This window comes from Chiloscyllium punctatum, chromosome 9, assembly GCF_047496795.1.
Source record: "Chiloscyllium punctatum isolate Juve2018m chromosome 9, sChiPun1.3, whole genome shotgun sequence".
In the NCBI taxonomy this organism is placed as follows: Eukaryota; Metazoa; Chordata; class Chondrichthyes; order Orectolobiformes; family Hemiscylliidae; genus Chiloscyllium; species Chiloscyllium punctatum.
In genome coordinates this window covers 109,438,928-109,464,861 of record NC_092747.1, presented here as the reverse complement: position 1 = coordinate 109,464,861, position 25,934 = coordinate 109,438,928, and the positions used below count along the sequence as shown (strand labels likewise).

The 25,934-nt window shown below is 42.0% G+C and overlaps 1 protein-coding gene across 15 annotated transcripts in view; it reads left to right on the top strand.

Moving 5' to 3' along the window:
• LOC140481586 (dedicator of cytokinesis protein 9-like) overlaps positions 1 to 25,934 on the top strand; it is a 342,162-nt gene that overhangs the window by 289,682 nt on the left and 26,546 nt on the right. For 12 of the 15 annotated variants that reach the window (XM_072578034.1, XM_072578030.1, XM_072578024.1 and 9 more), the window contains 9 exons: positions 4,366 to 4,481; positions 5,215 to 5,352; positions 5,472 to 5,654; positions 9,474 to 9,587; positions 10,596 to 10,811; positions 12,824 to 12,881; positions 17,404 to 17,510; positions 23,697 to 23,819; positions 24,517 to 24,630. In XM_072578034.1, coding sequence (XP_072434135.1) covers positions 4,366 to 4,481; positions 5,215 to 5,352; positions 5,472 to 5,654; positions 9,474 to 9,587; positions 10,596 to 10,811; positions 12,824 to 12,881; positions 17,404 to 17,510; positions 23,697 to 23,819; positions 24,517 to 24,630 — 1,169 coding nt within the window. Of the gene's footprint in view, positions 1 to 1,593; positions 1,638 to 4,365; positions 4,482 to 5,214; positions 5,353 to 5,471; positions 5,655 to 9,473; positions 9,588 to 10,595; positions 10,812 to 12,823; positions 12,882 to 17,403; positions 17,511 to 23,696; positions 23,820 to 24,516; positions 24,631 to 25,934 lie in introns of all 15 variants that reach the window. The other 3 variants (XM_072578032.1, XM_072578031.1, XM_072578029.1) reach the window with 1 other exon arrangement.

Below are 25,934 nucleotides of genomic sequence, written 5' to 3'. Positions count from 1 at the left end.
GTTACTTACAATCTATGTCCTCTGATTAACCACATACCTGCCACTGGAAACACTTCCTCCAAATCCAATCGAGGAAATCCTTCATAATTCAGGTTTTGGGTAGCCTGGGTCATTTGTAGGTTAAAAATTGCAACTCCCTTCCCAGATGGGACCCTCTGACAGTGCGGCACTCCCTCAGTACTGACCCTCAGGCAGTGCGGCATTCCCTCCATACTAACCCTCTAACAGTGCAGTCTTCCCTTAGTACTGACCGTTCAACACTGTGGCCTTCCCTCAGTAGTGACACTCCAACAGTGAGGCACTCCCTCTGTACTGACCCTCCGACAGTATGGTGCTCCCTCTGTACTGACCCTCCGACAGTGTGGTGCTACCTCTGTACTGACCCTCCAACAGTCAGGCACTCCCTCTGTACTGACCCCCTGACAGTGTGGCGCTGCCTCTGTACTGACCCTCCGCTAGTGCGACGCTCTCTCTGTACTGACCCTCCGCCAGTGTGGCGTTCCCTCTGTAATAACCCTCTGCCAATGCGGCACTCCCTCTGTACTGACCCTCCGCCAGTGCGGCGTTCCCTCTGTACTGACCCCCCGACAGTGCAGCTTTCCCTCTGTACTGACCCTCCGCCAGTGCGGCGCTTCCTCTGTACCGACCCTCTCGCAGTGCAGCACTCCTTCTCTGATGACTGTCTGACAGTGTGGCGCTCCCTCAGTGTTTTACTGTGTAAGCCTAGACTTTGTGCTCAGATCCTGAAGTGGAATCTGAGTCCACAGTATTCCAACTTGGAGACATGTATGGTGCTCACTGAGCCAGCGTTGTGATTTGGGAGAGAAATTTGAAATGAATACTTGCCGACCGATTTTTTACAAAATGTGAAGGAGAAAAAGTGAGTCATCAGAGCAGAGAATGCTTTGTCACGTGATGGGAGTCATCAAGTTAGAAACTGTACCATTTACTCTTTTCACATGATGCACGATACCAGCTGCAGAAAGCAGGGTTAGATTGGAGAGAGTCAGGTTAATGGGATTAGTTACTGCTCTCGTTCGCAAACCTTCATCATGGGCTCACTGTCCTTATTCTTTGATGTCAGCGGATAAAGGATATGTTGTGATGATCCAGAACCAAAGTGTCTTCATTCAATTCACAGGCACATAATTCAGAATACAATATTTGGCTCTACTGTGACAGCTAGCTATCTCTGGATGATCAATATAGTTAGAATTCGTGTTATGCATTTATTATTTTGTTTTCTCCATACCTTGCTAAATTTTCTGAATATGAGTAATGTGGCTAGTGATTGCTTAAAAACCATTCATGAACTGTAGAAATGTTTTCAGTTCCATCAAAGATTGATGCATTGAATTAAAATGCCTTTCAGATAATCATGTTCCACTCCCTTAAAATGCCTAGAGTTCATCACATTGAATATGGACCAAAAATTTTCAATGTACACAAACTTCGGGGGGAGAAAATTGTACCGTTAACAATGTTCTGATCAGACTTTTTTTCAAAAAATGTCAACAGGAATGTGAGTCAATGCAAAGACTGTGTGCTGGTATCAAAACATGAGTAACAAAATGACCTTATCTCTGTTTCCAGTGTAAGAAAGCTATCCAGTGTACTTGGAATTTCTGTAGACAATGGTAAGACCCAGCAAGGTTACATCATTGGATTAATGTTGCCATGTTTCTGGTCCCTGTTGGACAGAGCTTCTCAAACTTACTTTTTATCATTCTTTCTGGAAACTCATGCATGTTGTGCATAACTAATGTTGGGGATTAATAGCTCGAAGCTCATGTTTCAGCAGTTGATTCTCCTGGCTGTTTAAACTCCACTCCCGAGAACCCTTTGGCGTTCTAACCCATCCTCCCCTCACAACATTTTGGACTAATTGATTGAACCATTCCTCGGATCTTCTCCCGAGTATTGCAGGCTGTTATTTTGCTGGGATTGCAGGGGTAACACGCAGCCCTTTCATTCTGATAGAATCTGAAAATAGCTGTTTCAGCTGAGTGGCATTACTGCACAAGGCAATGAGTGGGAGCTCAATCTGTGACAGCATTGAGGCCAGGCAGGATTCAATGACAAATGATGAGCCTGTTCAAAATGAAACCAGGGAGGTAATGGAACAGGGAGGGAGGAAGGACAATGTAAATGGGGTTCACGGGATGTAAATGGGAAAAACAGAATCATCACCAGCTATCTTGCAGTTCAGTGAATGTTTACTGGGATGCTTTGCACAGAGATATTTAAGAACTTGACTTGTATCAGCTAGAGTTTAGAAAAATAAAAAAATCACTTTATTGAAACATCGAAGATACTGAAGAGTTTTAGTGAGGTGAATGTGAAGAGGATAGTTCCTGTTGTAGGAGGATCTGGAACAGGAGGTCCCCCTTTGAAAATAAGGGGTTGCCCATTTTACATTCCAATGAAGAGAATTCCCTACTCATTGAGGGTCATCAGTCTTTGCAACTCTTCCAGTGTAAGAGCTACTCTTAATGATTGAGCATGTGTGCTGTTGATGCTCATAACTGTTGGAAAGGACACTTTAGGTATATTATGAGTTCCTTTAATCTATTGATAACTCACATATTGATTGAATGTTCAAAAGCAGAAGTAAATTTGCGCATTTTGTGTTTGCAACAACAACTGTAATTTATGTAGTGTCTTTAACACTATAAAATAACATCCCACACTAATCAGACAAGATTTGGCACCAAGCTACAGAGAGAAATAGCATATCAAGTTACAAGGCATGTTTTAAGCAGCATCTGAAAGGGATGCTAAGATGTAGAATGAAGAAGGTTTGGGGAGTGAATTCGTAAGAAATGGGAGCAGGGGTAGGCCATATGACCCTTCGTCCCTGTCCCGCTATCTGCAAGATCGTAGAGTCGTACAGCCCGGAAACAGACCCTTTGGTCCAGCTTGTGCAAGCCAAACTAGCTTCCCAAACAAAGCTAGTCCCACTTGACTGCGTTTGGCCCATATCCCTCTAAACCTGTCTGATTCATGGAACTGTTCAAATGTCTTTGAAGTGTTGTAAATGTGCCTGCATCTCCCACTTGCTTCGATAGTTCTTTCTGCATATGAAACACCCTCTGTGTGAAAACATTGCCCCTCAGGACTCTTTTAAGACTTCCTCCTCTCACCTTTAAAAGTATGCCCCTAATTTTGAACTGCCCCCATCCTAGGGAAAAGACCTTCGCTATTCACCTTACCTATGCCCCTAAAAATATCTATCAGGTGACCCCTCAACCTCCTACACTCCGGTGAAAAAAGTTGCAACCTATCCAGCCTCTCCTTATAACTGAAGTATTGGCAATGTCCTGGTAAATCTTTGATCCCTCTGCAACTTAATAATTTATTTCCTGTAATAGGGCAACCAGGAATGGATACAGTACTCCAAAAGAGAAGGCAAATGGGACTAATTCAGTTTCGGAAAGAGGTTGACATGAATGAGTTGGGCTGAAGGGCCTGTTTCCATGCTGTATGACTCTATGTCTAAAAGACTGAAAATGCGATGGCTGTACTATAAGGAAAAGTGCAGGATGAGAGGTGAACTCCCAGAGATGCTTATAATTTTGGTCTTAGCACTCATGAGCCAGACCTAACTCAGAGTAATTCTACATAAACTAAATCCAACAGGGCATTCAGGTGATCATGTCTACACTGAGAGTGTTTTAGATACAAAACTCTGCAACACACAGAGTGGTTAAGGTGAATAACAGACATACTGAAGTGAACATTCAATAAATACAAAAGGGAGACAGAAACAGAAGGTTTTGCTGACCATCATGGGAGGAGATTGATGCATGGAATGAGCAGGCCATCTTATGAGGGAAGGTTGGACAGGCTAGGCTTGTTTCACCACAATTTAGGAAAGTGAGAGGTGATTTGATTGAAGTGTATACTTGTGTGGAACAACACAAAACTGGGTGTGAGGAGTCAGGGGGGCATGATTTAAAATTAGTTGTGGAGGGGGGGGGGTGCGGGGGTGGGGGGGGGGGGCGCGGGGAGGTCACACATTTACCCTTTAAGGAAGTTGTTTTCCTCGGACCGTTGTGCGACTTTGAACACTTGGCCCCCAGAAGGTGGTGGAGAACCGTCGGCTGTGGTGAAATGGCAGAGCAAACCTAATCGGCCGAATGGTCTCGTTCTGCCCTTATCTCCTGTAGCGGGGTCACTGAATATGATAAAGGTGGAATAAGCATAGTAAAGAAAATATCTTCAAATCAGCATAATTGTACAAACTGTAATCTTATTTAGAGTTCAGATCTGGCATAAAGCCTTTTTGCGTCAGTTAAATATTTTAGTTAGGTAATTTGTATTGAATGGTGTCAGAAGTGGTAACATCTCGCTATCTTTAATTAGGCTACGGCCATACCGATGCCGATGTCTTGCATCAGTCACTCGTCGAGGCCAACATTGCAACCGAAGTGTGTCTCACTGTTCTGGATATGATGGCTTTATTCACCCAGGTTTTTAAGGTATGATCATTCAAATGTCATGGAATTTAGTTTGTTCATTTGCAACGGGCCTTTGCATTTTCTGGTCTCGCCTGCCAACAGTACAAGGAAACAGACCCCAGCTATCAATCCTCCCACCTCTTTTCAATGACAGCACAGAAACAGGCCATTCAACCCCATTTGGTCTACTCCAGCATTAATGTTCCATTTGAATCTCTTCCCACTCGACTGCATCTTACCCTATCAGTTATCCTTTGGTTCATTTCTGTCTCGTGTTTAGCCAGCTTTCCCTTGATTCTATAAATATAAATGTCTCGTGTACAAAGGTAAATACAATTTTCAATTGGTCTGAAATGCTGAATTCCATTTACTTTTTTAAATAAGGTGTTATGGGGTTTAAATAGAAGTGAGAGAGCTGAAAATTTGAAATGTAAACATAAGAACCACTGAAATGCTCAGTGGAAGCTCCACTGAAATAGTGTCTTTGGTTTATTGTCAAGACACTGATGAGTTGAATAACATACAAGAAAGGGAAAGTGATATGAAGATCTGAATGAGAACAGAATGAAAGTTCTATGACTCTCTAACGTATTGATAACGTGAAATGAAAAGGGGTGGGATGAAGCTGGAGTGGAACATGGATCTATTGGGTGGAATTATCTGTTGCTGTACTGTGTGAATACACTGTAACTTGTTGATGCCATTCTGACTGACTGACATAAAGTTGACGTGTTTTATGTACCGTCCTCTCTAGGATCAGCTGCTTTCTGACAATGGACACAACCCCCTGATGAAGAAAGTTTTCAACGTTCTCCTCTGCTTTGTCCAAATCAATCAGTCAGAAATGGCCTTGAAGTATGTCTTTGCAGCTCTGAGGAATCTTGTTTACAAGGTACCAATATCAGTCCATTTTAAGTCTTTTGTTTTGTCTTTAGTAGAAATTTTTATAATTCTCGTAGTTTGGCTGTGTTTTCCTTTAAAAGCCCATTACTGGGGTGTCTTATTTTTCAGTTTCCATCCACGTTCTTCGAAGGCAGAGCCGACATGTGTGCCACAATGTGCTACGAGATTTTGAAGTGCTGTAACTCTAAGTTGAGCACAATCCGGGGGGATGCATCCACTCTCCTTTATTTCTTAATGAGGAACAATTTTGAGTGGACAGGGAGGAAATCCTTTGTGAGGACACATCTACAGGTCAGTGCTTTGGGAAAAAGAAAGACCAAGGAAAGCAGATTTAGTAATGGGTTTGAAAAGAAAATTGAGCAGAGATTTCAAGGAAAACAAAAAAAAATTGCAGGAATATCGACAAAGAGCAAGAGGATGTAAAATGAACAAGATTGCTCTTTCAAAGAACCTGTGGGAGATTCATTGCTGTTCTATAGATGGTTGAAACATATCTTTGAATCTTGAACATTGCCAGCTCTAGCTTGCATTGTAATTTCAAATGGGATATTTTATATAGAATTCAGTGATGTGTCATTCTCAAGTTTGGAAATGCTATAAAACTGATTTCTTGAGTTTTTGAAAAGTTAGGATTTATTCTTTGGAAATATTGGGACTTTGTTTTGCTCTGAGGGATTGTAAAACACTTTGTCAGTTGGCGTTTTTTGGTGTTATTAATGTTACGTCTATCATCCAGTGAGAACAGTTTCTTTTAACTAGTCTTAACTGTGTTACCAAAGGAAACTTAATCATTTCTAAAAGATTCTATTATGAAAGGTTTTCGTTTAATAGCCAAGGTCTACTGTTAAAGCTACTCACTTTGATGGGTATGTCCTCAGCCAAGCTCTATGCTCGTGTGTCTCACACCCCAGTACTTTGTGCAGCAGGGGACTGGGTTTTGATCCAATAATTTCCCCAAGGTTTTATCTTGAGCCAAATGGGTGTGCAATTCTAGCAGAGTGACGGGAACACGCCATATGTCTTGGTGGTGTTAGAGTACGTGTCAGGCGATGGCAACTGCCATAAGAATCGTTTCCTTTCACTAAAGCCTTGATGTTACTGCAAGAATTGGTGCAGCTGTGACATTTTAAAACTGATAGAGGCTTTTGTTGCAGTTCATTGAATCATCTCCCTTTCTTTGTCATGTTTTTGATCTTGTAGCTATTTAAAACAAAATGCAATAAGGTACACTCTGTTTAAGTTCAAAAAGAACTTTTAGGGAGACAGAGTGGCGAGGATATATGAACACACTGTTCTTCCACCTTTTGACCTGGGCTCACATCCAAGTTAAGCTGTGGGGATGAAAGCTTACAATGTTTTGCAAAGACTTGGACGGGAAGCTTCCTCACTGCCAAACTCCACTTGATTTGGCTCCATATTGACCATCTGAGGCATCACAAAAACAAAGGAAAATTAACCCAGTTGCCTTGGAAATTTGAATATTGGTCTATGGAATTTGGAAAGAAGGGCCAAATCTCCTAATCTTGCTGTAAAGGAAAGGTACATTGCCAAAACTTTTCACCCTGCAAACATCAGGATAAATGCGAGAATGTCAAATTTCAAATGATTACATCAGTTTATTCTAGAGGAGAATTGGTTGGCAAATTGATGGATTGGCCTAGGTATTACCATGGCGAAGACACTGGGGAACAATCGGATCCCCAGACCCCCAGGGCAATTCAACAAAACCACAAGGCATGAGTAATAGAATGTTGCAGTGAATGTTCAGATGAGATCATTCAACCCGAGTAATGTAAATAAGGCAGCTAAGAGCAAGCTGCTCAGAGCTCGGAGGCAGATCATTGAAAGTAGACGGGGTAGATTATACTTGACGTCCAGTCATTCTGTACTTCATCTGGAGCAGCATAAGATTGGTAGTCAATGTCTAGAATTTGAAATTATTTCACACCATAATTCCACCATTTGACTAGCTGCAGAGGGACATTGCATGTAGTTTAACTAGCCCTTCTGACAGGAAACCCATGGCATTGAGTACAACACTAATTTGATACCAACCTGAAACTATTTATTGTTCCAGTTGAGAAGAAAATTGGATAAGATGTAAAACATTGCATCCAATCCCCTCCATTTCCTCACAGCTGAAATAGACTAACTCCTGATGTATGAATTGTGTTCAGGAAGAAACAGCAGCATTTTTGTTTAGAGCTTTGGTAGGAATTGATAGAAGGTAAAATCCAGCTGCGGTTTGGTAAGATTGGCAGTGACCACTTATTGAGCAGAAAAGTGAGAAAATGTTAGCACTTCATTACTGGCAGCATTTGGGACAGATATGTTCAATTTAATAGAAATTTGGCAAAGATGCCAAAACCTTAATTAGATAGTGAGTATTTAATGTAGTAAAAATGCTGATGGCACTTAACAAGGGCTTTATGTCAGTCACTAACTGTCGGCTTTCTGTTTCAGTGGTAACGTCACCACCACTGAGCCAGGAGACCTGGGTTGAATTCCCACCTGCTCCAGAGGTGTGTAATAACAGCTCTGAACAAGTTGATTTTGAAAAAATAGGTTACCTTTTTAAAAAAATTTATAATTAAATAAGGGCTCTTACAAAGACTGCAGTCGTAGTGTCCCTGCTGCTGGGCTAATAGTTCCCTGGTTCAAGCTCCACCTGCTTCAGAGGGGTGTAATAACATCTCTGGACAGATTAATTAGAAAATATTTGCTAAACATTTATATGAAAAGTGTTCTCTTTAGAGAGTGGCCTGCAGCATCCAGCTGTCGTTTCGGGGCTTTCTGTCACCAGTGAGCCTTAAAGGGCCTGGAATTCTGGTAGACCCCCTGGCAGCAACATTTTAACCCAGTTCAGTGATTTCCTTTAACATTTTGAATTTTATTGCATTTAGTACAGTTATTATTTCATTTAATTGGTTTCATTACATAATGGTTTTCAAACAATTGTGAAGATTGACGATCCCCTAGCAAGGGAGCATGTGGTGCCCCCTGATATTTTTGAGGCCTTCCACAGTTCATTGTGAGGCCTAAAATGTTGTTATAAATTAAAATTTGAAAGGTTTTGGTGGAGTATTTGTTTTTTGGCAATGCCCCTTTCGTTAATTTGGTTATTAGGTTTAATTGGTTTCCAAAGCAACACAAAGAGGACACCCTTCCAAATCTATTTAGCCCCCTCCGCCTCCCCCCTTACCTTTGATAGTCTGCATTGCATTTAATGGGCTTTTGTGTCAACTAAGAGGGTGGTACGTGTATGGAATGAGCTGCCAGAGGATGTGGTGGAGGCTGGTACAATTGCAACATTTAAGAGGCATTTGGATGGGTATATGAATAGGAAGGGTTTGGAGGGATATGGGCCGGGCGCTGGCAGGTGGGACTAGATGAGGTTGGGATATCTGGTCGACATGGACGGGTTGGACCGAAGGGTCTGTTTCCATGCTGTACATCTCTATGACTCTATAAACAATTGGAAAAGCAATAGTGGTGGTAGCTGATAGATGAAAAAATACCACTGGTGATTTGAAAATGGGGGGAAAAATATTCAGCTGTGTGTCAGAGTACTTGTGGATATGAAAATAAATATACAGAAGGACAGAATTGGGTTTTTTGTGGCAGAACGGTAGTGATCCTGCCTCAGTCCAGGAGACCCAGGTTCAAGTCCCACCTGTTCTAGAGTTATGTAACGACATTTCTGAACAGACTGATTTTAAACAAATAGTTTCCATATGGGAAGGTGGATCTTAGTCATAGTGCTGGAAAACAGCATAAAGAAGGACAGTAAAGACACTGAACTAATAGGTAAGGGACTGAAATAGAAAAAGCTGCATTCTCTGAGTAAACGAACCATCAGGGAAAGAATGTGTATCTCATCTCATATGTCGCCATTTGGCTTGGGATCCATTTACCAAAAATGGCATATTTTTTAAGTGAGTCATTGGTTGAGATTTAAAGGGGGGTTTGATGAACAGATGAGGGGGAAAGCAGCAGATCGATACACTGATATATAGATTGAGATGAAGAGGGATGTAATGAGACTTTTGAGAGCAGAAGGTCTTTTTTTAGTTTGTTTGGTGATCTAAGTGATTCAGTTGCCTCCTGCAGGTGATCATCGCAGTGAGTCAGTTAATAGCGGATGTGGTTGGAATCGGCGGGACCAGATTTCAGCAGTCGTTGGCTATTATTAACAATTGTGCCAACTGTGACCGAGCCGTAAAGGTGAGCCGCTTTCAGATGTTTCATTCTGTGACTGATTGCTGTGGTAACATTTTTGCCTCTGTGCTCCCCAATCGGACACTTCGTGGTGCAGTGCATAGTGTCCAGCCTCTGGCGCTGAAGTCCCACTCCTGGATTTACTGTAGGGGTCACAGAAGATGCATACACGACATGGTAAAATGTGCTGGTTAACAATGTGCAAATCCTTCTCACACGCTTAAGGCAGGTGGTAAGATTTGGAAAGTCAGAACTGTGTGCTCTGTCTGCCTCTTGTCTCTAGACATGGGGGACAGTTAAGTCTACATTCTTACCATTGCCCTTTGTATTTTTTTATATAGTTACTGACTGTTGGTTGCTTTTCAAGGGTCTTCCTATAGCCAACTCGTCATTCATGAGGTTTGATGTTAAACTGGAGTTCACTCAAGCCTTGATGTTCCCCTTCATCAGACCCAGCAGATGAGAAATGAGGGAAAAAGCTTATTTTTTTTTAATTCACACCTGCTATCCCCTTACTTCCTGCTGTCAACCTCATGCAGAGAACACACACACACACACACACACACACACACACACACACACACACACACACACACACACACACACACACACACACACACACACGTGTGTGTGTGTGTGCAGCTCCATAGGGAGTGGGGTGCAAGCTATTGTGAGAGCGATAAACCTGACCTTCCATTAAATAAATCAGTTCAGTAAAGCAAGTGGAAGTGTCCACTGCCTTAGAGCTGCCAACAGAACGTGCTTGAGACTGCTTGCCATGACGTTCACACTGCAGAGAGGGAGGCGGTTTGAAAATTGCACCCTGTTACCTTCAGTCATCCCCACGGATTTCTCAAACCCCCCCTATCTCTTCTCAGCAACATGTTGAGCCCCCCCCCCACCATCGAAAGAGAATGGTATCTCTTTTAAAAAGAAATGTGAGTGCTCTAGCAAGTAATTCCAAGTCTTCAGGATTGTTAGAATTCCCTGTAAATGTGTGCCTTGGGGTTACAGGCGACTGCATTTCCGTCTGAAGTGAAAGATTTGATGAAGCGTATTCGCACGGTGCTCATGGCAACAGCTCAAATGAAAGAGCATGAGAATGATCCGGAAATGCTCGTGGATCTTCAATATAGTTTGGCAAAGTCCTACGCCAGCACCCCAGAACTGAGGAAAACCTGGTTGGACAGCATGGCAAAGATCCACATGAAGAATGGTGATTTATCTGAGGTAATGTTAACCAGACCACTGTTATAGGATCATACAGCACGGAAATGGACCCTTTCCTCCAACCAGTCCATGCTGAACATAATCCCAAAAGAAACCAGTCTCACCTACCTGCACTTGGCCCATATCCCTCCTAGCATTTGCTGTTCATGTCCTTATCTAAGTGTCTTTTAAATGTTGTAACTGTGCCCACATCCACCACTTCCTCAGGAAGTTCATTTCACACGTGAGCCACCTCTGTGTTTAAAAAAAACAAAATTGCCCCAAATGTCTTTTTTAAATCTCTCTCCTGTGATCTTAAAAACATGCCTGTAGTCTTGAAATCCAAGATTTGCTCGGATGTTGCTGGTTGTGAAAGGTTTTGAGTTATAGAGAAAGGCGGGATAGGCTGGGATTTCTTTCACTGGAGCGGACGAGGTTGGGAGGTTTGTCTTGTTATTGTTTTTAAAACTTGCATTTCTGCAGTATATTTCAAACCTCCGGATACTCTGAGTGTTTTCCCGACAACTAAGAACTTTTGATGTGATGCAGTTGTGGAAACTACAACATCCAGTTTGTGCACAGCAAGATCCCACTGTCAGAAATGCGAAAAATGGCATCATTTTATACAGGATAAAAGTAGGTGCTTACAGGATGGGTATTAACCAGGACACAAGGGGGAGCTCTCCTGCCCTCCTTTGGAAATAATGGCCATGAGGATCTTCTCTGTCCATTTTGAAAGGGAGGATGTGGGTTTGTTTAAAAGAGGGCAACTTATACAGTGTCGAGCCCAGTCACTGCTGCTTTGGAGTGTCAGCCTGCATTGTGTCCTCAAGCCTCTGTGGTACTTGAACCCACATCCTTCTGAGAGCATTTACCACTCAATCCCTGCTCATAATGTGCATCATCATATGTTAAGCACTCCTCAAGATTATGAAAAGGAGTTTTCTTCATAAGTAGAGTCTTCCTGATCTTAATGCTGATGCAGGGGCTCGTATTGATTTTTACTGTTAGACAAATTAGTTTTAATTTTAATTTTCAATTTACAAGGGAAGGATCAGAATGTTTGAGGCTTTCAAAACCACAAGTGGAGAGAAGCTGTTGTCTTTAGCACTGGGGGGTGTGGGTGGGTACAGACTAAATTATTAATTAAAAAGCAAAAGAACTGAAAGCAATGCAAGGGAATATCTTTACGTAGCAAGTGGTTAAGATCTAGAATGCATTGGCTTGAGAATGCAGTAGTGAAAGCAGACTCAACCATGGCTTTCCAAAAGGGAATTGGATGAGCATCTGAAGAGAGAAAAATTCCATACAAAGAGCAACAGAAGTATGACGAGCTGAGTTGCTTTTGCACAGAGCCAGCATAGGGTCCTCAGGCCAAGTGGTCTCCTCCTGACCAGTAACCATCCCATGATTCATCTGTTTGAATTGGATTCTCCCAAGTTGAATGCCAATGTCCGATAATTGGGGATGTGGGAGCTTCTCTGCTTCAGCCTCTTCCTGTGCCCACGAATTAGTTAACTAACCGCTGGCATTGACAACCCCTCACTTTTCCAGTTCAATTGTATAATTATTCCCATTAACCCAAATGTAGCGTGAGCAAATCTAGGCTTTGACCTCTTTAGAGGTGTGACAGACGTATAGTGAGTACTGAGGTTGTGGAGACCTAACCAATCACAACAGACAGCCATTGTTGACACAGTCATTCCCAGATCTGCCTACTGGAGAGAGAGACTGCAGCCATGGGACATCATGGGGGATCTTTCACTTCCACCTCCTTTGGTGAGTGAGTAGGTGTCCAGAGTTAGCTGGTTTTGGATGTTGAAGACCAATATCAGAAACTCATCCCTTAACAAAGCTCTTTCCCTGTCACATGCACAGAAATATGATCTTAGAGCTGTTACCACCAGTTATTGCTTATTAATTATTAGCCCAGTTGCAGAAACTTATTCTATTGTTATTCTTTCAGTCATTTATTTTCCAAAATGCCCTTTTAATTTATGTATGCTAATTTCCACTCTTTATCTTGTTTACAGGCAGCAATGTGCTATGTTCATGTGGCAGCACTTGTGGCTGAATATCTCAGGAGGAAAGGTAGGATCAACACTTGGTCTCATTGACGTGGTGTTGATGGGGTACTTTCAGTCAGTCTTTGGTGCCTTTGTTTTAAAAATTGAAGAAAGAACTTACCATCTGCATAGCTTATGATCTTGGGCTTTGCAAAATACTTTTCAGCCAACAAATTGCATCTGAAACATAGGGAAGGTCCCTCAGCTGATCTTTAGTCCTGTGGAATCGCTTGGGAGGACACGCGGAACCTCGGTTGAATTGTTTCATCTAAAGGTCGCCTCCTCCAACAGTGCAGCACAAGTGTAGTATTCCCTGGTAGTGCCAGTCTGGAATTTGTCCTTGAGCCTCTGTGTTGGGACTTGAACCATGCTGCTTTGGGTTCGAGGTGAGAGTGTTGCCCATTGAGCAATGACTTACGCTTCAGCATCTCAATAACTGGTTGTCTTTGGTGTGCTGGAACCCGAGGCAGGGGAGGTGATGGCCCAGTGATTTTATTGCTGGAATGTTAATCCAGAGAGCCCAGTAATGTTCTGGGGACCTCGGGTTGAATCCCACCACTGCAGATGGTGGGAATTGAATTCAACAAAACTCTGGAATTAGGAGTCCAATGGTGATCATGAATCCACTGTCAATTGCTGGAAAATCTCATCTAGTTCGCTCATTTCCTGTCAGGAAGGAAGCTGCTGTCCTTACCTGGTCTGGTCTATATGTGTCTCCAGCTCCACAACAATGTGATTGATTCTTAATTGTGTTATGGGCAATTAGGGAAGGGCAATAAATGTTGACCTAGCCAGCAATGCCCACATCCTGTCATTGATTTTTAAAAAGGGGCATAAGATGAAGCTGAGACCAGAATTCAGCCATTGTGTGTTCTGTGTTTGCAAAAGCAAACAGCGTGGAAACTGATTACTGGTTCAGATGTTGTCAGAAGCCTAATTATCCCTCGAATCCTGAAGGTTTAACCAAATAAATCTCATTGTTTTCTTTTGCGGACCACATTTCCCCCCAAACCAAACTAAATGTTGAACAATGCACATACTCGCAGCCTCATGTCTGTTGAAGTTTGCATTTGGCCTGATTATCCAGAGTTGTTAGTGAGTGGAGAGGTCAAAGATTCCTATTAATGGAGTGCAATTTCCAGTTGAAATGTCCATGTAGCAAAGTACAGCAACATAAAATGAAGAAATACTTAATAACCTGGGCAGGTTGTGAGAGTGCTCTCTAACAGACGAATGTGGACTTCCTGATAGTTGGAAGATTAGTCAGATAAAAACTTCAGTTTAGATTTTCCTTTTATACCAAACAAACGCTTTTTATAAGCAAGAGCCCAGAATAAGTTTGTTCCACAATTCCATTTGGTCTGCATAAAAATTGAAGGAATTGTGGATGCTGTAATCAAAACAAAAATAGAGATTCCTGGAAAAGCTCATCAGGTCTGGCAGGACCTGCAGAGAGAAATCAGAGTTAGCGTTTTGGGTCCAGTGACCCTTCTTCGGAACAGTTCTGGATTGGAAAAGTTAACTCTGATTTCTCTCCACAGAATGCTGCCAGACCTGCTGAGCTTTTCCAGCAATCTCTACGTTTGTTTCCATTTAGCCTGCCTTCTCCTTTTGAGTTTGACTTTTGTTAGTTGGCAGAATTGAGCAATATCAAGGAAAAGATCTGAAAGGATATGGACCGGTTGGGACCCTATTGGAGCGCGGTAAGGATCAGCCAGGACTTTTTTGGAGTGCACTAAGGACTGGCCGGGACCTTGATGAATTGAGTATCAGGCCCCAAGGAGTGACTGAGGCCCTCTTCTATTCCTGCAGCTGTAACAATCCTCCTTCATCAGATCAGTGCAATGACAGCATTGTGGTTATGCTGCTGCACCATATCTGAGAGGTCTGGCCCAGTGATTTGGAAACATTAAATCCCAAATCTGGAATAAAATGCTGGTCTCGTTATTCAACTGCTGAATTGGTTCAGTATAATGCTTTAGGGGAGTTAATCTGCTGTCCTTATCCTGTTTGGCCTACAGGGGATGCTAATCCAAAACAATGTGGCTTACTGTTAACTGCCCTCTGCAATGACCCAGCATGCTGCTGTGTTGTACCAATGCTGGAGAAGTTGTGGGTGTACCCTTAGAACAGCATGGGGAAGATAGCTCACCATCATTTTCTCCAAAACAGTTAAGGATGGGCAATACATTCTGGCCTTGTGAGCGGTGCTCACATCCCAAGAATGAATGAGAAAAACATTCTGGAAGTAAGCTATCTGCCTAGTGAAATAATGTACAGATAAAACTTCATCAGGATCGATAAATTACATTTAGTTCACCTTGACTTCACATCTTGTATAAATTCAGACATTTCTGACTAATCTTCTATACCTGTTGACTTTTACGTTAAATAATTCCAACATGTTCCTTGCAGTATTTGCTTATAATGCCACATTTTGGTAGCAGTTTAAGGACAGGTGATGGTGGAGTTATAATGATACTGCTCCAGTAATCCAAAAGTCCAACATAATGGGGACATGGGATCAAATCTCACCCAAGACTGTTGGTGACATTTGAATTCAGTGAATAATTTTGGAAATGAAAGCTGCTCTACACAATGGTGATCATGAAGTCACCATCAATTATCATAAAAACTCATCTCGTTTGCTGATCCCTTTTAGGGAAGGAAATCTTTTATCCTTCCGTGGTCTGGCCTACATGTGACTCCAGACCCACAGCAATGTGGTTAATTCTTAACTGATCAGACAAGGTACTCAGTTCTGGGGCAATTGTTGGTGACAGCCACATCTCATGAAAGAATTTTCCTTTTTTAAATTACTCAGCGGTTCTCTCCTGCAGATTGGAAGACTGTGGTGCTGAAAAAACACAGCTGGTCAGGCAGCATCCGAGGAGCAGGAGAGTCGACGTTTCAGGCATAAGCCTAATGAAAAGCTTATGCCCGAAATGTTGACTCTCCTGCTCCTCGGATGCTGCTTGACCAGCTGTGCTTTTCCAGCACCACACCCTTCAACTCTGATCTCTAGCATCTGCAGCCCTCACTTTCTCCTGCAGATTGGTTTGACTACCTAAGCTCTACAAAACACTAGACTCATTTACCTGCAGATTTTCCTGTGGATGATAGAACTTCAAAGAATTTACTCCAAGAATGGATGCACTCAAACCTGTTTGCTTCTGTGCTGACATCTGTTGTTTAAGAATAGAAATGTTATTATGGTGCGATTCAGTTTGTGACATAGTCCTTGCACCATTTTGCTGGATTAGCATGGTACTTCAGCTGCTGATGTATATGGAATAAAAGACATGAAAATATTTGCTTGATGTTTTCTGAACCAAGACCATCAGTGGAAATTGTACCTAGGACATTTTGTTCAAATATCTAGAACTACCCTTCAACTGGTAATTTCCTAAAAAAAATAATAATTTTGCGAATCAAAATGATGCATCATTTCCTATTGATTTAACTCAGAAAGAGTAAAACTTGCAAATGAGATGTTCTGCTCTGACTCATCTTGTATGCTTCAAAATGAAACTCTAGTGTGGCCAATCCATTAATTTCTCAATTTAAAAACTTTTCTCCCCCTCAGTGTTTTCTTAAAGTACAATATCTTTAATTTGCTGAGCTTTCGCTTATAATTTGCAGTGTTGGTAATCTTGAGGTTGTCCAACACTTGTCATAATAGGAATGTGCATCTAATTCTGTTTACCCGGTACCAGGATGATAATAGAATCATAACTATCAGGAAAGATTGAATAGGCTACCGATAGGCATTTTCCCTGAATGAGCCTGCCAGAAACAGAGGACACAATCACAGAATAGAATCCCTCTGGTGCAGAAAGAGGGCATTCTGCTCGTAGAGTCTGCAGCATCCTTACATACCACCCAGACCCATCTCATCCCCATAACCTCACGTAGGGTTTTTACCATGGGCAATCCACCAAACCTGCACATCTTTGGACAGTAACTAGAGCAGCTGGAGGAAAGCCACACAGACAGGGGGTTAATGTGCAAACACCACGCACACAGCAACCCAAGGCTGGAATTGAACTCTGGTCCCTGAGGCTCTAAAGCAACAGTGCTAACCACTGTACCATATGCCACCCATAAAGGACAGGCCAGTTAGTACTCAGATGAACTTTAATTTCTTATTTCTCAAGGGTGGCGAATCTTTGGAATTCACTATCCCGGAGCATCTGGGGACTCTGTCAACAAGTCTATTTGAGGCAGAGATCAATAGGTTTTTAAACATTAAAGACTTTGGAATTTTAAGGATAGTTTGGGAGCGTTACATTGAAGTCAATGTAACATTTTGAATGACTGAGCAGGCTTGGAGGCTGAATGATTTGCTCCTGTTTTTGTTTCCTGTGTTCCGAGGAAAGAGAAAAGAAAAGTTTACGTCCGTCTGAGAGTGCAGCGGACAGCTTGAGCATGCTAACTCTGGTAATCAGATGTTCTAGGTTATCACGCTGATGTAAATATGATACATGAAATATTAATGACGCCAGGAAGAGTCATTTAGATTAATATACTTCCATGTTATATTCTAGGTATATTTAAACAAGGCTGCACAGCCTTCAAGGTGATCACACCCAACATAGATGAGGAGGCTGCAATGATGGAAGATGTAGGCATGCAAGATGTTCACTACAATGAGGTGAATTACACTGGACATTACCACAACTTCTAATGTTGCACTTTTTAGTTTTTGAATACTTATTGAGCTGCTTGTTTTCATGAAACTTTTATTGTAGAATTGATTTTTTTTTACATAATAATGTTTAGATGCATTTCATTCTATCATAATGTATCAATAAATTCATGCCCCTCTTAGCTGTAATATTTCAGATTAATAATGTTCTGCATTCACATCCAGAGGAATTAGCCACCACTTCTGCCATCTCCAGTGGGATGCCACCACCAGGCACACATTCCCTTCCCCTCCCAAGTCAGCCTTCCGAAAGGGCTGCTCCCTCCGGGACACCCTTTCCTCCTTCACTCCCAACAGCCCCATGCCTCCTTTCCCTGAAACCGCAGAAGGTGTAACACCTGCCCGTTTACTTCCTCCCTCCTAGGTAGCCAAGGGCTCGTATGCACCTTGCAGGTGAAGCAGCACACGTCACTCAAACAAGTCTACGGCATTCGCTGCTCACAATGTGGTGTCTCGTCTCCTTGAGGGAAATGAGGCGTAGACCTGGGTCACTGCTTTGCTATGTTCTGTTTGTAAACAAAGACCCTGAGCTTCCAGTTGCCTGCCAGTACAACACGCCACATTGTTCCCTGGCCAACATCTCTCACCTCGGGCTTGATCCAGTGCTCCAGTGAAGCTGAACACAAGCTGGAGGAGCAGCACCTCATTTTCTGCTTGGGGACCCTGCTGCCTTCTGGATTCGATGTTGAGTTAATCAATTTTAGGGCTTAAGGCACTATTTCCCATTGCCTTACCCCAACCCCCACATACCGGGCCTTGTTAACACATGGTCTGCTATTACAGACAGCCACTGTTAGGCACTAATAGTCTCCATTAGCAGCCATTCATTCTCCCAGGCTGACGTTATCCACGCCTTTGTCTCTCCAAATGTCTTCTCTCTCTTTGAGCTCTATTCCCCCCCACTATTGTTTATTCTTTACCCCCCTCCCCACACTTGTGCATAAAAAACTTTTGTGCTGGTGCCCAGAGATATTTTGTGTTTAAAATAGGCTGGATGAGAGAGAAATTAAGCATTGCTAAAAGGAGACCAGAAGTTGAACCTTTTTGTCTTGCCCTCATCAGAACCAGGACACAAGAAACCGAGTTGAAGGGAACTGAAAATAAAGAGGCACTATCTCATACAGAATGGGAAGAGGTGCTGATTAGTTGGTCCAGTGTTGGCATAGACATGAGCCAGGTTTTGCTGTCTCCAGGTGCAATGTTTGTACAGATTCCTTTTGCCTGTTTTTCAAGAAGTTCCTGAATATTTACCTATGTAGCTGCGAGCAAGTGCAGCACACTGCAGGGCTAGCTGATGGTCTGAAATGAGTTCCGGTGTAACTTTGAACACAGTCGGATTATTTAATTTCCCATTAGCAGAATCACCTCTAATGGTGGATATACTTTTCTGAGGCTTGTAATCACAGGCTGGCTGAGCACAATTTGCTGCCCCCTGTGAAGTGTCAGCGGTGTATGTTGTTTGATACAGTCTACCTGTTTTTGAGATGTACTGTGTACCTGCCTGGTATCACACCAGCACTGAAACTTGTTTATCACTTTGCTCTTTGTGTGGTTGGCAAAACATCTTCGTTGGCTTGACGGCAATATCCTATTTGGGGAGCAAACCACTTGCGAATTAATGTGATAACTGTGTGAGACCACTAACCTTGCCTGTTGTTCAAATTTCTAACTCTCTCTCAATTTTTGAAAACTCCCTTCTCTTCAGACTTATCCAGTGATATCGTTTGCATTGATCAGTGAGGGAAGAGGAGGCCATGATTTTTAAAGTCACACTCAAAAGATGGCACCTTCTGCAGTGCAGGGCTCCCTCAATACGCTACTGGAATATGCTAATAATGGAGCATTATAATTTCAGTAACTTCAGGCATAATATTCTTTCAGAGTTTAAAAAGTGTGGCGCTGGAAAAGCACAGGAGGTCAGGCAGCATACAAGGAGCAGGAAATGTTGACTCTCCTGCTCCTCGGATGCTGCCTGACCCGCTGTGCTCTTCCAGCACCACACTTTTTAACTCTGATCTGCAGTCCTCACTTTCTCATATTCTTTCAGCCTCTCTCGTTATCAGTAAATGCAAAATGTACAATGCAAGCAAACGTCAGAGTGATAAGAATGTACTGAATTTGCAAAGATAGTTATCAACCCTTCTAAAAACACATTGCCCCTGCAAGAGATTGTTCACGTCTTATTGAGCACCAACAGTTAATCATTGATAGGAACATTGCCAACATAACTACTGCTGCCTGCTATAATAGAACTTGCTTCTTACAGGCAGTTAAACTGCAAAGGGCTTGAATTACTGGTAATTAGTGCCTTTGTCATTGATCCCTCTAGAGTCAGCTCCCGCAGTATTGGACTATTACACAATGAAGCTTTTCCTAGTCCAGGAAAGACTCTAGCCTCTTGAGCCCTATATCAGCAGTGATTGATATGCTGACCTGTCGGCTGCTCAAGAAGGGACACCACATCACTCCCACTTTGTACCTTATTCACCACCTGCTCAGTGAATCACTCCCCAAGCTGAATTGCTGATTTCAGCATCAAATAAGGGAGGAGGATGTGATGGGCCATGTTAAGCTATTGAATGTCTCAGAGGTAATTATACCACGAAATCTATAAATACTGGAGGGTGATGTGGTGAATGATTCTTATCAGGATTTTGAGAAGTAGATGCTGCCAACACTGCATTTTCTGTCTCTTCCAACTGTCTTTGTTCCTATCTGTTTCAGTTCACTGTCAATTATTTAAAAAACAATTTTAATCAATAAAACCCCTTTGGTCATTGGAGTTGGAGAGAAAGGGGCAGACACTTGTAAGAAATAGGCAGTGGAACAGTCACAGAGTTTATGAAATTGATGAGATGCATGGCCCTGAGTTGAGATTAGATTACTTAGTGTGGAAGCAGGCCCTTTGGCCCAACATGTCCACACCAACCCTCCAAAGAGCAACCCATCCAGACCCATTGCCCTACATTTACCCCTTCACCTAACACTATGGGCAATTTAGCATGGCCAATTCACCTAACCTGCACACCTTTGGACTGTGAGAGGAAACCAGAGCACCCGGAGGAAACCCACGTAGACGCAGGGAGAGTGTGCAAACTCCACACAGACAGTTGCCTGAGGCGGGAATTGAACTCGGGTCTCTAGCACTGTGAAGCAGCAGTGCTAACCACTGTGCCACCATGCCGCCCCGTCACTAAAATTGACATTCCACTTAAGTGGCCTTTCTTGGCTCAATCCCTGCTGCTAAAACCTTTATCTACTCCTCGGTAGCCCTTATCTGCTCCTCCGTAACCTCGAGACTTGATCATTCCAATGCACTGTTGGCCAGCCACCCACTTTATCTTTTGCGTAAATTTGAACTCATCCAGGATTCTACAGCCCATAGCCTAACTTGCCTTCATCTCACACAGAAAGTCCCAATAGGTTTCACAGTTGTGATACCAGTTATAGTTCAACACCAAGTTGCATAAGGAGAGGCAATTCCAAAGAACCATAGAATCCCTACAGTGTGGCAACAGGCCATTTGGCCCAACAAGTCCACACTGATCCTCCGAAGAGTATCCCACCCAGACCCATTCTTCTTCTATCTTTATTATTTTACATTTCCCCTAATATACCCAGTCTACACACTCCTGAACATTATGGGCAATTTTCCATGGCCAATCCACCTAACCTGCGCAACTTTGGACTGTGGAAGGAAACCGGAGCACCTGGCGAAAGCCCAGCCGACACGGGGAGAATGTGCAAACTCCACACAGATAGTTGCCGGAGGCTAAATTTGCCGAAGTATCTTAAAAGGAGGAAGGAGAAAGGTGTCTGGATTTAAACAGGGGGCGTCAGAGCTGTGGGACCCAGTAGTGGTAGAGTTTCGCACCAATGGTAGTGTGCAAGAGACCAGAACTGGGGGAATGCAGATCACAGAAGGTTTAGAGTCTAAAGGAGATTGGAGATGGGGAGAGCTGAGGCCATGTTATGATGACAAAGATGATGATTTAAATTTGATGTGGAGGTGCCAGTGTTGGACTGAAGTGGACAAGGTCAAAAGTCACACAACACCAGGTTATAGTCCAACCAGTTTATTTGAAATTCCATCACCAGACAAAGGAGCATAGCTCCAAAAACATTTCAAATAAACCTGTTGGACTATAATTTGGTATTGTGATTTCTGATTTAGATTTGAGGCATTCACGGATGAGGAGCCAATTAGGGTAGCGAAATTGTTGAGTCTAAAGGGCACATGTGCTAAACAGGATTTGGGCTTTGTTTCAGAGGCTGGTCAGTTAGTTAGTTAGATCTGAAGGTCAGAAAAGTTCTCAAGTGAAGGAAAGTCATCAGAAAAGCAAAAAGGAACTGGGAAAGTGAATATTTTAAAAGGCCCCTCCACACACAAGATGATTTATTGGATTTGCGTGTGGCATTTCTCAGTATTACAGTGTTTTGCAAACCTCTAGTAAGTTTACAAAATTATATACTTAGAATCATAGAATCCCTACAGTGTGGAAAGAGGTCATTTGGCCCATTGAGTCTGCACTGACCCTCTGAAAAGCATCCTACCCAGACTTATACTCCTCCCTCCCCTTCCACCCTATCCCGTAAATCCTCATTTACTGTGACTAATCCACCTGACCTGCACATCCTTGGATGCTACAAGCAATTTAGCATGGCCAATCCACCTAACCTGCACATCTTTGATCTAAGGGAGGAAACAGAAGCTCGCAGACATAGGGAATCTGTACAAATTCCAAGCCACCAAGAAGGAAATAGTCTATTCATGACATGACTTTATGTTATGTTTGTGTTTGATTCCAGTGTAATGTTTAATATAGATAAATGTGCAAGCTATGTTTGATTTTATTAATTTATTGGACTTGAGTATGATTCTTATTTTTGCTTATCTCTGTTTGTGGTGTTGTAATACAACTACTCATTGTGATATTTATATTTACAATGCAACTTTGTATTTATGTTGGGCTTTTATTGCTAGTAAATCTTTACTTTATTGCATTGCGAGCTTGCTTTGCAGATTTAGATTTTGAGCGTTAACACAAAGTTAGTTGCTGCTGCATTAATTATCTCATTCAATGGTGTTGCCATATGAGCAAATTAATTTGCGTAGGGATTTAGAATCAAACAATGCACAAGGAGACCATTCAGTCCACCATGCTTGTGCTGGCTCTTTGAAGGAGCGATTCAATTAGTCCCACTTCCCCTGCTCGTTTACTATAGTCTTGCAACCTTTTCGCCCTTTTCATGTGCAATAAGCTTTGCCTTAACCAGCATACACTGGGAATGGGTAATGCCAGTTAGTGGAGAGAACTGTAAAACATGAACGACCTGCTGCTTTCTGGTGTTCACTAGTGTACACCACTCCCAATGAATGTTCATAAGCACCTCTCTGATGTGTTGACAATGCACTGACCTTAAATGGTTTGCTTCAGAGCAGTGTTATTTAACCGCCACAGACATGGGCTCATAGGAATGTGTTCTGGATATTGATGTGCACATTGGTGTTTGGACGGGGAGTGGGATGGAGATGCCAGTTGGTTGAGAATTTCAGTTTGAAGGGCCAAAAAAATTGATGTACCTTGTATCCAATTCCCTTTTGAAAGTTCCTATTCAGTCTACCCTTTCAGGCAGTGCATTCGAGATCATTAAATTCTCTGCATTAAACAAAATCTCCTCATTTTCCTCTTTGAATCTTTTTGCCTCTTATCTTAAATCCAAGTTTGGCAACCCTTTCTTGGACTTGAATCTTGTGATGAAAAGGTAAGAGTGCTACCCCACTGAGAACAAGTAAATAAGGAAATATTTATTAAATAATGCAATTGCTGAGCTCCGAAATACAATGGTGACAGCAGATCCAACAATACCTTTTCAGGAGGGACTTGGATAAGGCTTGAAAAATCAAATTTGCAGAATTATGGAAAAGAACCACAGAGAGCTAGCACGGGCCGAAGAGTTTTTTGTGTCGTTAAACTTGATGACAGGTCATAACAGAGAAATCTGGAAATACTCCTCAAGTCGGGCAACCTCCATGGAGAGAGGAACTGGTAACATTTTAGGGTCGATGATCTTTGATCAGAATGGTTCTTGTTTGGAAACTATTGCCTGACTAATTTTGACATTTAACAGGATGTACTGATGGAATTATTGGAACAATGTGCTGATGGACTCTGGAAGGCAGAACGCTATGAGTTGATTTCGAACGTGTACAAACTAATAATTCCAGTTTATGAGAAAAGACGTGAATTTGAGGTAAGCCCTTAGTTAAGTTAGAGAAATGTAGAACAAAGAGATTTGCATCTTGAGCAAGTCACGCCAATAACTAGTATAACCAGATTAAATTTATTGTTAGCTTAAATGTGGAGCAGGTACAAAAAAGTTAATGTGAATGATACAAGGACTGAAGTTCTACTTATCAGGGGAGAATGGACAGTCTATGGTTCTGTTCTTCAGGAAGGGGGTAGGTTGAGAAATGGCCTGATGAGGTCTTTGCGTTCTGAAGGTAGCTGAAAATATATTTCCACCTTTAGGGGAGAACAAAACCAGAAATTATAAATTGAAGATAATAACTAATAAATGCAGTAGGGAGATTGGGAAAACTTTCTTGACCCTGAGAGGGATGAGAATATAGAATGGTGGAGGTGAGTAGCATAGATCTGTTTAGGGGGAAAATGTATAAACACGATGGTAAATAGATCAGGATGTCCTGATAGGAAGAGATGTAGAGAGCTGGAACACACCTGTGTGAAGCATTAACCATGGTCATGGACTCATTAAAGGTGAATGGCCTGTTTCTCTACTATAATATCTTCTGTAAATTAATAATGCTTTTCAAACTAGAAGGGTAAAGTGAATATAAGTAGTCTATTTAATCGATTGATTTTTTTTGCTGAATGTATCTATGGGAGAGGAAACTCAGTCTGGTTTGTTTTCTATTTCCTACCTTCAGAAACTTGCTCATCTGTATGAAACTTTGCATCAAGCTTACAAGAAAATTGCTGAAGTTACTCACACAGGAAAAAGACTACTAGGCACCTACTTTCGGGTAGCCTTTTTTGGGCAGGTATTTATCGGTTTTCTGTTTGACTGTATTTACCTCTTCCTGTATATGCAACCGCAAGTTTTGCTGGAACAATTTGTTCTAAGAAGTTTCATAGTTTTGATTAGTTTTGGATAAAACTTTTAAAAGTGATACTATCATAAGGAAAGAAAAATTGTGTCCCTTTTAGATTTAAGATAATTGGGAAAAAATGCCAGCAGAGGGAGAGGGGGAGATTTTTCATGCTAAGTAAGAACTTCAAAAGGGATTTGGCAAATACTTGAAAGAGTTGAAAATTACAGGACAAAGAGGGACTAAAACAGGGGAGTGGAATTGAAGAACTCTTTCAAAGAGTGGTTTGACTTGCTGACTTTTCTGTTACAAGATTATACCCATAATCTTTTCTATTGTTCACCCAGCAATTTCAAAATACTCCCATCCCAATTTATCTCCAGGTGTTGGTACTTAAAAGTTGGAGGGACATCTGTGTCACACAGTTACAAAATGATACTTGTTTGATTTTCCTGCAATTCACTTGAAAACAAGCAGAAATGAAATCGCGCATGCTTTAAAGGGTGTGGGAGCTAAAAGCAGTTCTTGATTTAAGTTGTAAACACTCTTTTGTTTGAAGCTTAATCAACAAGCTATAGTTTAAAACGCAGTTAGACTGAAATGTTTTGTTTACAAATGGTTTGCTGGTCATTGGTGTTTATATTATGCTGCAGCATCTCATTAATGCGTTCTTTCCACTCTCTTCCCTTCTTAAAGGCAGCGGTAAGTTGTCCACTCAGGTCCTTCCATATAAGCTGTGAGCACCTAATATTGTCTTAGTGTGGTCTTGTTTGTTCGTGTCTGAAATCCTCTGCTTTGCAATCATAACTGTCTAGCTAAATGTAGAGGTTAGAAATGCTGTGTTAGGAACACCATCCACTGCCTTGTCTTGTCCATAGTGGTGCATGCAGAGGAGTGGAAAAATTTGGCTGACTGTAATCCACTTTGCATTGTAGTAAATCACTGATCCTCCTTTTTACCAAAACAAAGAATTGTAGAGCATCTAGCCTTAAAACTCACTGAAGCATACTGAAGTTCAATAGCTGTTTTTTTTCCTATCATTAGCTTTGGTGTGTTCTTTAGTTTTGGGGTGATTTCCTGTAGAGTGACTAGTAGGAATAAATGTGATTATTGTCATTTTGTTCTTTGTTTTTAAAACTTTCGTAGCAATACCAGTTTACAGACAATGAGAGAGATACGGCGGTAAATCAATGATGGTGTCGCAAATAATGCAGTAAACCTCACTGCATTAAAGGCACTCTTGATTTGGTGTGGGT